Source organism: Solea senegalensis, linkage group LG5 (genome assembly GCF_019176455.1).
Source record: "Solea senegalensis isolate Sse05_10M linkage group LG5, IFAPA_SoseM_1, whole genome shotgun sequence".
NCBI lineage: Eukaryota > Metazoa > Chordata > Actinopteri > Pleuronectiformes > Soleidae > Solea > Solea senegalensis.
Genome location: NC_058025.1, coordinates 10,433,746 through 10,447,381, shown reverse-complemented (window position 1 = coordinate 10,447,381; position 13,636 = coordinate 10,433,746). Strand labels below are relative to the sequence as shown.

The following is a 13,636-nucleotide window of genomic DNA, read 5'->3' as shown; positions in this document are numbered from 1 at the left end:
TAAATCAATGTTTCCTATTCCTCAAAAATGTCTTCTGGTTTAGTCCACAAATGGGAAAAAACGATTCAATTTTATTTAAGATTTATTTGTTGCATAGAGCAAACAAACCAGACACTGTTTACATTTAAGAGGCTGAAAAATAAAAAATAAAACAACACTAAAATCAATTAATGAAGAGGGAGACAGAGAGCATTAAGCGGCAAAATTGGGCCAACCTTTACACATCGAGGCTATGCACATTATTTCAGTGTCATTATTTCACCATCACAGGTCCTTTTTTACCCACAAAGCTCTAGAAGACATTTAAACCCTGGAGAAACAAACCACCTTGGATAGAAATGACAGCACTTCAAAAAAGGTGGATTGAAAGTCCCCAATTTCAATATTACACAAATTAGGACTAGGACACTGACACTGCCTGTATGCAACAAACTGAATGCCGTTACCTCCATGAGTTGAAAAGTACAGTCAATTCCATATAAAGGGGCCTTAAAAAAATATTTGACTAATTAAAAGTAATTCTGATTACCATACATACTTATAAGATATGACATTTACAACAAATTCCCCTTTCACATTAACCCAGTTTTATAAAATAGAGCACATCTATCCTTTGAAGTGCCCTCATTACAGAATGGGCTCACTTTTTTTTTCCAGACACATTATTGTGTCTAACTAAAAACAAAAATATTTGTACTTTGTACATTTGTAGGAGCTACCTGTGGATAAGCTAATACACAATGCATTTCATACATCTACTTTCTACTTTGCACATTCTTAACCTATTGAATTTAAAACCTAGCAGTTTTATATGTATTGCAGATTTGTATTTGTAGGTTAATATCTTTGAAGAAAAACTGAACTTTCTGCACACAATGAGACTGATTGCTTTGGTTGACTTCCCTGTTTGTAACAAACCACCATGGCCACAATTACCTTCCGTTTTTGTAGTTATTAGAGATATAAAGGATGACCAGCAATCAGGACTTAACAATAGGAGGGATTATTTATATGGGAAACATTTTTTACACATCTTTTAATGGGATCATGCTCCCATAATGTCCAGATTCCTATAGTTAAGAGACTGCTGATTAAAAATGTACCAACACTCCCCTCTGAGTTTACACTCAAACACTCTTGACTAGCTGAAACAAATCAAGTAAAAAGAAGCACGGATTGGAGCCGGGAAAAGTCAGAATAATGAATGCTTAGATCAATATTAATAGGCTTTGCTGTCACTGTGTAATTATGGTCCCATAAATGTTTCATGGTCATTAATTAACAGTGACTTTGGCATCATTATCTAGGCCAGGACAGTTGGTCTACCCATAAACAAGCCAATACTAATTAATGGAGTAGCTAAAATACTGGGGGGAAACCAGCAGTGAATCAGACTAATGTATGTTCCTCTATGCTGCGCTCAGCTTATTATGGACAAAAACACACAAAGGTGATCTTCAGTGAGGAAAAGCAAAGAAGGAAGTGAAGAGGCAAAAATGAGGCCATCCTTGGTTATGCCCAGTGATTGCATTTACATTCTATAATCTGCCTAACTGCAATGAATTTTAAATCAAATGCAGGGTTTTTTTCTAGAAAAAAGGACTATGAGGGGAATGGGGTGATGGTGCAGGTTAGCGGCAGGTTGAGGTGAATTCTAAGGCTCATACGGATCTAATGACATAAAATCTTGTGATAACATGCATTGTGCAGTATTTTACAATAGCAAACACCGGGACGGCGGAGTTTTGGTATTTTTGGAGGCGTCGTGCATTTTCTGGGAACATTTGTTTTAAGCAAAACTGCATGTAGTGTAAAGTAGTATAAAGTAATGAATACAAATATATTTTTGCCCATCTGTGCCTGCTTTGATCTCATAAAAATCCTTTAATATATGAGGTTCATATGCTGAGTTATCCTTCTCATCCCTTCAAATTTCCTCCCTGAAGTCTCCCGTCTCCATGTTCACTCATTTTTCCATTCCAGACACAAGGGAAGAGGAAAGAACTGGTTATGGACTCTAGATCACAAAGAGATAAACCATATGCTGACTTCTAACATCTTAACCTTGGCAACATTTACAGAGAACAGAGCATGGGACAGATTTCTGGCATTGAGGGGGAAAAGACCTCACAACAGAGACTTTAGTGAAGTCTAGCATAATGGCGTCTTGACATGTTTATCGCACAACGTTTACTTGCTTTCATTCACCAGATAAGAGCAGATACGATCAGCATTGCACAGTTTGTCTAAACTGTTTTCCTCTTTGATCATGTCCCCCTTTGCCTGCATGTGCATGCATGCACATCTATCCATGTCAGAAACTGAATGAATGGTTAGATAGAAATCCAGAGCATTTCTTTTTTTAATATTGTGGCAGTGAAGGAAGCACAGCAAGCACGACAGAGAGTAAGTGAGAGCCAGCAGAAAAGACGAAAGCAGACAGGCAAGAAGCAGCGTGTAATAATCTTGTTGAGGAAACTGGTTTATGTCCCCAGCACGGTCTGTAAACCAAGAATATTTTCTACTGGGGGGGATTTGGATTGGATAATCCAGGTTAAATAAAGAGACCTTGGATAGTGAACATATGATAGTAGGGAAAAACCCAATTGAGAGTCCAATTCATGAATTCATCATAAATTATGAACCTCAACAGGTTACAAAGAGCAGACAGGTTCCTGCTGTGTCTCAACCCAAAACAAACAGAGGTTTGTAATCCGGAAAACACTGAGAAAACCCATGCACACACAGGGAGAACAAGCCAACTCCACACAGAGAGACCCTTGGTGGGAGCGGATCACACACCCAGACCTTCGTACTGTGGATTGCCATCATGTCTAAATACTTTTCCCCAAAACAGCAAAATAATAAGAACACCATCTGTGATTTCTCATAGTTCCTAATGATTCTATATTAGCTACACTGTAAAGAGCTTCATGAAGAGCTGAGATGGAACTATGTGGACTGCATCATACATACACATATGATCATTCCGATTTTTAAACCGCTATAAGCGGGCATAGGGTTAAGCTGCCACAAAACACAACAGCTCTGAAAAAACTCTTAATATTTAAAGATATAACTGAAGGAAGGTGATGCCAATTTATAGCCATACATTCATTCATTGTCTACCGCTTTATCCTCCACATGAGGGTCGCTGGAGTCAATCCCAGCTGAAACAGGGGGAAAGGCAGGTTAAACCCGGGCCAGTCCATCACAGGGACATGTATAGAGACAGACAACCATTCATTGTCACATTCACACACACAGTCAATATAGAGTTGTATACAGTACAATTAACATTTTTTTGGAATGCGGGAGGAAACCAGAGTACTTGGAGAAAACTCACGGACACATAGGGAGAACATGCAAACTCCATGCTTTGTCTGAACTGGGTCACAAAGTCAATGCTATCCCCTCCCCCCTATGTCACCCACCTATAGAAGTTTCTCATGTTGCCATTTTAAATATCAATCCTCTGCATTGAGTCAGGCTTAAGTCATACTGGTGTGGAGAATAACATAATTTAAAAAAAAAAAACAGCCGATGACTCCTTTCACTCAAAACTGCTTTAAAGGAACTAAAAGAAAACCTGCATTCAAACAGATATTTTAAAAAAAGAAAAAGCAAATGAAAGCATAGCAACAAATTGGATAAATTGTGTGCTGAAGCTGACAGGAGGCAACTGAAATTGAGAAGTTGATGTATTGTAAGTCCAGTGGACGTGCCCATGTGCTGTACGGTCCAACAGCAGCACTTTGAAACTCTGACGTATCTCTGAAAACCAGATTGTGTCTTTGCACACACATATTTTCTGAGAGAATATTTCATAAAATGCGTCACCTTTTCTCTGACTTCTAGACCAATAAAGTGAAAGAGTGGAGCATTAAAAGGTACGTATGGGTCAAATAAATGAAGGGATGAGGTTAAATGGATCTTACTTTGCCTCCAGGGCCAGAGCGACAATTGCAGCAGCCATGGGAGCCGAGGCCGATGTCCCTGTGTGACTGTCTGTGCACCGATGTCTCAGGTCTGTTGTGATCTGCAGATAGAGGAGAAGGGGAAACAGTCAGAGGAAATAAGAGGCAAGGGAAATGTACATGGAAGAAACAGGAGGGAAAGGTTTCACCATTAAAAGAAGATGAAGAAAAGAAGACTGTTACAGAAGTGGAGGGATATGGTAGAAGAACAAAATGTGACAGTGATAGAAGGAAGGGAGGTAAAAGAAGAAACAGACTGCCAAAAAAGAATGAAGTCATGAGGATTAGGAGGGTTTAGACACACCTGAAACTCACATTCCAGCTTTGATACACTGCCTCACGGGAGACAACAGACACATACACCTAAGAACCCAACAATTTCTCGTCCAAGGAGCAACATAGGATGACGAGTAAGAAGTAATATGAAGTAGCAAAATGTGTTGTCACACGGCTGCTTGTTGGCTTCAGACAGCAAACTAGTCAAACAGATTAACAGAGAGTCAGCCAAGAAACACTTAGTGAAGGACCCACACACACACGCACACACACACACACACACACACACACACAAAGACATGGTGAGGCAAGTAGTGAAAGTTGTCCAATAGCATTAAAGTAGACAGGACAAGCTCTAGTGGAACAAACTTATTTTCAGATACTGCATGCAACCAATAAGCAATGCAGCATGACACTGCCATACAGCACTAAGTATTGATTCAAAATGTTCAATATCGTATTGAAATGCATATGTAGATGTCCATATTTTTTAAATACCGATTTTTTAAAATCCGTTTTGGCAAAAAATGACATTATGGTAAAATCTCCAGTTGCAGCTTCTGCACGTCTTTGAGGCAGCCAATCACAAGCACTGACATTATACATATGTGCAAAATTAACATATCTAAAGCACCTTATCAAATCATGGCCAGCCTTAAATGTAAATGAATGGTTACCTAGGACAGTGATTCTCAACCTTTTTAGATCGACCCACCAAAACAATCTTTCCCTTGCCCAACTGAGTTACAAATGAGGGTAGTGGTTAAAATCTTGCCTTACGAAATAGACCAGCCCTTAAAGAACATGACACACTGTCAGAACACAAGCAGACACTGCATGTTTTTGGCCTGATATTGCACATTCCGTCGATAGAAAGATAAAAAAGAAGAAAGAAATAGAAAAAAAAAAGGCACTTTCAAATTTAACATGCTGTTATTAAAAAGAAAAAAAGCCGCCGTCAAGAGTAATATCAGTTTCATGGACAATTGTTATGTGCTTGCCTTGTCTGCAGCAAAGTGAAGATGAGACATGACAGAAAATTCATTCTTCAACAATGCCTGGGGATGCTAGCGGTTCCCGTTTATGGGATGAACACACACAAAAAAATGGTTTTTTGTGTGTTTTGTGTGTAGCTGCACAACTTTCTTAAATCCCATAGCCCTCCAGTTTCAATGTGCCATCTGGAAAAATCTCTACTACAATCTTTCTCAACAGGAATCAGGACACACTACACACACATGAATGCACATAGACAGGGAGGCCTAATTGGTAGAGAATGAGACCTAAATCCACCACGCACACACGGGTTCAAGCATTAAACACGCACATAATCGCACACGTCAACACAAATCAATCCTCACAATCTTTCGGTCATAGTTCTCCCCACTGCTGTAGGTGGTGGTCAGAGTGGATGAACATTCCTCCAGATACCAGGGCTTCCGTCCACTCTCTGCCGTGCTGGAGATGGAAATGGTGTAGATGGAGTTGGTGTAGCCATCACATGAGCAGTGGTCTCTGCTGCGGCCACCATTGCCCGAAGCCCAGACAAAGATGGAGCCACGGCCTTTCCTCCCCTGTTCAAAGAAGATGCAGAGAGGACATATTAATGTTTTGGGCGTTTTTTTTTTTTATCTCAGAAGTTACAGGCACTTACTGCTCACCAGATATGGTTGGTTCACTGTGTAGAAATCACTGTACAAAGACGTCAAGATCAATACCAACAACAGAAGAGCCAGCAGATCTGATACGATTTTGTCCAACTTCAGTTGGTTACATGATTATATTTTAACTGATTGTATGATTATATTTTAACTGGACAAAGCTTTTCAAAGAGCTTTTCCCCATGTGTGGACACTGCTGAGTGATTTTTTTTTTTTACATGTAAGACTGAGTGAGTTCTCAACTCATACCACTTAGGGATCGACATTTGATTTAAAAATGCTTGACAGGCGCAATTTTCCACGTTTCCAGTAAACAAAACCACGTGCCGAGGAGGATAAAGAGAGAGAATCATTAGTCTCTTGATAAAGTCTTTCTTATTACACTGGGGACTGGTCTAATATACATTGATTATTTTCATATGATATATTCTATTATATTTTTATGCCCTTCCCCATAATTGGAGCTAAAGAGAAAAGAAAAGAAAAAGGGAAAAAAGAAAAGATCTAAAATGACATCAGTCTTAATCTATTACTGTAAAAAAGGAGTGCAGCTAAATAAATGAATAACAAGACGGGACAGTACATGCAGAATGCAAAAAATTGGTTACTTAACCAATGAACTATTATCTTAGTAAAAAAAAGGAGCGTTTAAAGCCATTTTACCACTTTAAATTAAAAACAAATTGCTAAATTATCGATCATAAGTTTGGGCCGTACAAATATTTTATGATTTAACGTATTTTAATCAACCTTGCATCATCTTACTCCTTGAGAAAACCACACTAGAAATACATTTTAACTTCATTGTGATTTTGTTTTTTGACTATTTAATTGTATGTCTGGTCTGGGTAAACACAGACTTGTAATTACTTGTACTGTTGTCAAATAAATCTTTCTTATTCCATGTCAATTATTTCTCACAAGACAACTTAAAATAGAATGACTTTGCAGTCAATGAGGATCTTTAATCCCTGGTCCTGGTGGACACACAGTGAAGGAGTCACTCAGTGGAGATGAGTTCAATCAGGAGTCAGCAGAAAAGACAGCTGATGAACTGACTCAGGCCCAATCCACATGGAAAAGTTTTCCCTAGCGCTGCTACACCAAAAACTGTAAAAGACGATGTCTAAAGTATACATTACAATGTATACAATCACAGAAACAGAGAGAGAATGAACCAAGCCAGAGCGACTAAGGAAGGGATATAAAAATTATGATGAAGCGAATAATCTCCAAACACAGGAGGAGGATGAAAACGACGACAACAAGGATAGAGACAGTGGATGCCAGAGCAGGAGAGCAGTGGGACTATGACATCATCGTTTTCGAGAAGAAGCATTTTTGGTTATATGTGCAAAAACGCAAGGGTGGTGTTTTGAGATTTTCAAAAAAACAGCAATACCCGTTTTCATGTGGATAAAATGCTGATATGATTATTGACACTTCATGCACACACACACCGTATAATGGAAAACTAAAGACTTTCAGTTAACTGTCATAGTGGCGCAAAGAAACCTGACTGTTCAAGCTGCAATATCATAATTTGCTTTTATTTTATTATTATTATATTTTAACCAAAATTGTTGGCGATTTATTAAGTAATCCATAAATCAATAAATTGTTGCAACCCAAGTTAAACTGACATAAATATACATACTTTCTTTTTAAATATAGCCAAGAAACACACACAAACACACACACACACACACACACACAAAAACATGTCATACGTCAGCAAACAACTATCTGAGCAAACTGCAACACTCTCCACAGCCGGCAGTTGTGTCATTAACACCTCGGCTATTTGTGATAAAATGTGATAAGACATAGGCAGGTACATGTTGACTTCACAAGCTTCACAAACGAACACTCACAAACAGCAGGAGAAAGAAGAAAACACAAACACACATGCACGACTGGCAGCAGTTGGACAGATATCTCCCTCGCCTCTGTCATCTTAAAAGACCAGCCTGTCAGGAACAACAGGGACTCGCTTCTGCTCACACCATCGATCTGTCAGTCGCTTTTTTTTCTCTGTCTCTTTCTTTTCTGCTTTCTGTAACAGGCCACGTGCTCAGCCTCCCAGTTAAAAGAACTCAGTCTGAAAAATAAATACATTGTCCGCCACCAACTCCCCTCCTTCACCCCACCGACTGTCTCTCCGTCTATTTCACCTCCTCCAATGTCTGCATCTGTTTAATGAAATGGCAAAAAGCCAGTGGCAGAAAACTTGGTGGAAGTGTAGCTGTGTGCACACATGTATGTGTTGGTGTGCAAGTCGTGACCGGTAAATTACTTCACCCCATTTAACCTCCGTTATAGCTTTTCCACACTCCGCCCGGCCAAAAAAACAGAGCATCAGCTTGTCGTTATGCAAAATAAGCTATGAATATGTAAATGAATGTATACTAACAGACTGGGGTGATAGTCAAAGGAGACACAGTGTACATTTGTATCTAGTCTCACAATGTGAATACTGAGGAGCAAAGCATAACTTTAGTCGTTGTTGTTTTTGTTGTTATTCTGCCTCTTGTTTAAGTCTTCGTAAACGGAAAAGTGTGTCTGCTACATCCATCTGAAATCAGGCTCTGTCAAGCAATACTATCAGACCTGGCTGAGGGAGTGTTTGTGTATGTGCAGCAGCAGCAGCAGTGCAGGGGCAGGCGGGGACAACAAGTCACACTGCTCAACAACCGGGTTTTTTGATCACCCCTTGTGATCACCAGTCCAGATCGCATCATTATGATGTGCTGTCATAATGAACACTGCAGAATATCACAAAATACAAATACTGCTACAGTGAGAAACACAGACTCATATGGAGCTGGTATGCATTATCAGCATTGTGTGAACTCATATGACCAACTTTTAAAGTTATGCACTTCCGATTCAGATAGACAGCCAGCCGATCACTGATGTGTACATCTCTCTCTGTACGTGAATGTGAACACGAGCATGTGCTCACCATGCGGATGCCGTTCTCGAAGGCGGTTCTGGCCAAAGACGCTGGCCCATCCACAGTCTTGCCGTCATCGTCGGGTCCCCAGCTGGCACTGTAGATGTCAATGTGCTGCGGATGGAGACTCAGAGACTTGGCCTCCACCATGTCGGTCACATCACCGTCCAGCATTCGCACACCTGATTCACGACCGCACAAAAAAATGATGCATCAACAAAAAAAACTGTCTACAGGTATATATTTCTAAATAACTATGGGGCGGAATTAGCCACTGGAGCAGCTTAATGGGGCGTCATAATGACCATAATCATTCAGAAACGGATTAATCAAGTCAGTGATTAACAGCTTAGTTAGCGAGTATTTCCTACTCAGTGCACTCATCCCACACACGACATTAATATTAATACAGGTATTCAAGTATTAGGTTATACATTTAAAATTGTGCTGAAGTTCGGTTTTGCATTCTATCAAACCTTTTTGAAGTTGTCACTCATGAAATGGTTGGAGCACAGAGGCAATCATGCATCACCAACAGAGTTCGTCACCTTTCATTACCTTTGTCTGTCCGTGTGCAGCATAACTCAAGAAGTAATTTGGATTTGGATGATATTTTTGGGGGCATAAAGATGCATGGAAGAAGTGGTAGCTATCCAAATTCCTTTATCCTCATGAGATAAAGAAGAGTATGGACACTGTGGGAAACTATTTTACTTAAAATTAGAGTAACAACAAGAAGAAGCCACAAATTAGACACACCGCCTTGCCAAAAAGCAGCATATTTCACCAGTATTTCACTCGGTGCCTTTTGCACAAGCCTATATGGACACAGTTTTATGATCTGGGGTTGTTTCAGTTGGTCATGTGTAGGTTATGTGTCTCAAAATATGTCAGCTGACTATCTAAATGTATGGAGCGGTCAGGGTTTTTGCACATATTCTAAGATGTCAATGCCAGGATTCATCAAACTCCAATTGTGAAAGAATGGTTCAGGGAGCAGGAGTCAGACAAGGCTTTTATTCTGAAATATTTGCAGGACCAGTGGATGCACAGATTTTATGTACAGAGTACAGATTAAATTTTAAAGTTTACCTTTTTCTTAAAAAGGTGAACGCCATGTTAAACAAAACAGCAGCTACTGAAATTAGAGAAATGATTTGTTACCTTTAAGATAAATTTGGATTTATAGTTAGAAGTTTATAGTTTTAAGTAGCGTGTTGTCTGGCGTTGTTAGTATATAACATCTTTTGAGACAGCAGACCAACTACATCATGAATACAATATCTTAGCCAAAAATGACCAAAAACAGTGGAATTAAATAAATGTGACATTGCACAGTATAGAATATTGTATATTGTATTAAAATCACATGGTAGTTTATTGCATTAGGGATGGGCATAAATATTTGATTGTTCATTTTATTATCAAAAAAGTAACACCATTACCAAGGGAAAGGAGCCACCAATAACATAACTGATAATTCTGAATTATTGTCTGAATATTTAAATTACACTGAATATTTATCAATGATTGCATTGAAAGCTTACCCAACCTAAGTACTTAGTTGTAAATTAACTCTTTAATTACTATGGAACACATGCAGTATATACATAACACAATTCACAACACTGCTGAATAAACAACTCACCTCCTATTCTAGCATTGTAGGCAATGCCCACAATACAGTGAGAGTTGTTCGCAGCTGCAGCAACTTCGCCTGCACACCGTGTCCCATGTCTGAGGAAAGAGTGATAATAAACCGCTTATTGTACACACAGATTTACACACACACACACACCCCCAGTGACAGGGTGAGAGGGTGAGAGGACGTCATGGACAAGGTCGAAAACAAGCAAATGTATACATGAGCAGTAAGGCACATGATGATAAATATGCAGCTTTTGAAGTGCAGAGCAAGAACACGCATGTAAACACGCATCTTCATTAATACATGTGTACATTCCTGCTGTGGTAATCCCAAACATGACTGCTTAAGTAAGCATTACAAATGATAGTATTACAGATACTACCACAGCTTTCCCCCCCGAAAGGACCTCACAGAACGGAAGAAGGGGTAGTTTAACATGTGTATTTCCAGCAAGATTAATATGTTTACAGTTAATTTATGTTTCTTGTACGCAAAGCTACAACTCACGCCCATGCACATAAGCACAGAGAGGCAGTCTCAAAGGGACTGGTGCAGAGAGCACATGAGCATAAACACACAAAAACAATAACCTAGGAAAGGTCCAGCATAATTAGTAAATAAGACTTTTTCGCACGGCTCTAACAGCGCACACGCGCACACACACCAGGGTAACATTCCACCAGTAACTGCAGTGGTGACAATCGGCCTGGGTCAGTGACCAGCGTACACAAACACAAGTGTGTTTGCATCCTCCGCCTCCTCAAAAACACCACTTTCTAGATCGGAACAAACACACTCACACATGCTAACGCCTCCTGCAGAGAACATCTGCATCACAACACCCCCTGGAAACGGCTCTGACCGCTGCCATGGAAACCCAGCATCTAGCTAACGCAACCCCCAAGGAAACACAGGGAAGTTTTTCAAGTCCAGGGAACGGCAGTGGAAAATCCACTTCACAGGAACCAGATGACTCCAGGTGAAAAATCTATTAATCAACATGATTAAGTCATTGATTTCTTACAGTGCCGAAGGCAACATTTGAGCTAGGAGAAACTGTTGAAATTGCAATATTTCTATGTATTCTTTCGGGCTATTTCATTAAAAGCACAGTAAAATGCTCATGCTGCTTCAGCCGCTGTCATTAGCTTCATATGACAACACAAAAAACAGAGATTTTAGAGCGATATTATCTCATTTACTCTGAGTGAGACTGAGAATTACTGTATATCCCAAAATGTTTTATTAATTTCCTTCACACATTTTCACACTCCCTACATTCATTTATCCTCTGTAGAGTTGGAGCAACCTCACACATTCACAGAGGAGCTTACACAAATGAAACTGTCTTGAAGTAGTATATATCTAATGGCTGCAAATATGTGATAGGCCCCTTTATCACAGTTAATGAGCCAAACCACTGACTGGCTCTTTTTAAAAATGCTTCCACAGCCTTCGCTCACTTCACTTCACTAACCCGTAAAATCATCCGTCTGGCCGTCTTTTCGCTCCGTTTGCCTGCATTTTTCAATTTTTTTTTTACACATCTGTGTCACAGTCACTCAGGAGATCTAACTTGTGTTTTGGCCAAAACCAGATACTGTTTGTGCAACTGACAACAGTCAGTGGGAAGTTGGAACAACGCAGGGTCATGCACAATAATTGTCAAAATGCAACCACAAACACTTCATTAACTTAACAAAACTTTCACATCTAACTCCAGTTCAGTTGATTTCTCTTTAAACCATCTGCTAATTTTGACTCTAATTCAACAACAATCGTATATTTATTGATTCTTACTGAAATAGCCTTAGTTTATTTTCAAATTAAATTCCCTCTTAAATTGTTTAAATGTGTTGGATTTTTTTTTGTGGAGCATTATCTCACATGGAAGTTATATTATGGTGAAACTTTTTCAAAACTGCCCAAACCTATTAATCGATTTAAAAAGAAAGGGTATTTTTCTTCAACACACCATAAGACATGTTTATTGCAAACATCAAATAAATTGTTCTTTTACTATTTTTATGCTTCAATCAAGAGAACACATGACAAGACAAAACTTCCAATTTCGCTCATCACTTAGGTTCTTTAAAATCTGAGGTAGGGTGGATTCATTATAAGCAGGCAAAAGGAACTTAATTGGTAAAGCTGAAAGATTTATCATTTCTAATAATTTATATTTATAAAGGGTTTTTTTCCTCATTCCCAAGTACATCCACAGAACACTCGTTAGATCTGCTCGTACAAATAGCCAGAAAAAAGATTAAAACCAACAGGCATCATACCATTCTTGTAACAAAACAATAGTTTGACAACAATCTTCACTTTACCAGATGTTTTCTCACGTTGATATTATCCTTCAGGAATCTGAGAAATCTGAAACCATCCCACCTTTAAAGAATGATGACGATGAACAGTTTAACAGCTCAGCCGCCATGACAGACGTGGCCGCAGCTTTATTCGTTAAACTCTAATGTGAGCTTTGTAAGTTCGTCGTGAAAAGAATGGGAACATGAAAAGACAAAAACACACATGTGTGACATAATGGTCAACTATGACCTCAGCCTTAACCTCAGTGAGCTGCATCTGGAAGCCGTGTGTCTCTTTAAGACATTGCATCACCAGGAGGGGACAAGGCCACTGCCAAACACACACCAAAAATCACTCACAAAGCCAAACTGGCACAAGACGTGTGCTTGGACAAGCGAGTCTCCTTTTTTTCCACCCTTACACAAACACACACACACTCTCTCAGTCTCTCTCTCATTCTTCTTCTTCTTCTTCTTCTTATTCCAAACAGAAAAACCACAAAATCACAACCAAATAAACTAATGTAGCTCATCACATCCACAACAAGGTCTGGAGTCTGCAAAATACAAACATATGGCTCAACGCCTGAAGCCTCATATGATTCCTTACCTAAACCTCATTGCAAACCATTCAAATTAAACATTTCTCTAATTAGCTCTGGAATAGGGCTGAACGATTTAGGATAACTATCTAACTGAGATTATTTTGACTGAAATTGTAATTGCGCGATATGAGAGGGAATGGTAATTTTTACATTTACTCTCATTTTCATTTGGACAACATATTTAACATGATTACAGTGTGG

At 39.2% G+C, this 13,636-nt stretch overlaps 1 protein-coding gene across 6 annotated transcripts in view; it reads right to left on the bottom strand.

The window, feature by feature from the left end:
- pcsk5b (proprotein convertase subtilisin/kexin type 5b) overlaps positions 1 to 13,636 on the bottom strand; it is a 76,613-nt gene that overhangs the window by 44,142 nt on the left and 18,835 nt on the right. For all 6 annotated transcript variants that reach the window (XM_044026298.1, XM_044026299.1, XM_044026300.1 and 3 more), the window contains exons 6-9: positions 10,519 to 10,607; positions 8,880 to 9,052; positions 5,615 to 5,827; positions 3,939 to 4,039 (exon numbers count right to left, since the gene is read on the bottom strand). In XM_044026298.1, coding sequence (XP_043882233.1) covers positions 3,939 to 4,039; positions 5,615 to 5,827; positions 8,880 to 9,052; positions 10,519 to 10,607 — 576 coding nt within the window. The remainder of the gene's footprint in view (positions 1 to 3,938; positions 4,040 to 5,614; positions 5,828 to 8,879; positions 9,053 to 10,518; positions 10,608 to 13,636) is intronic.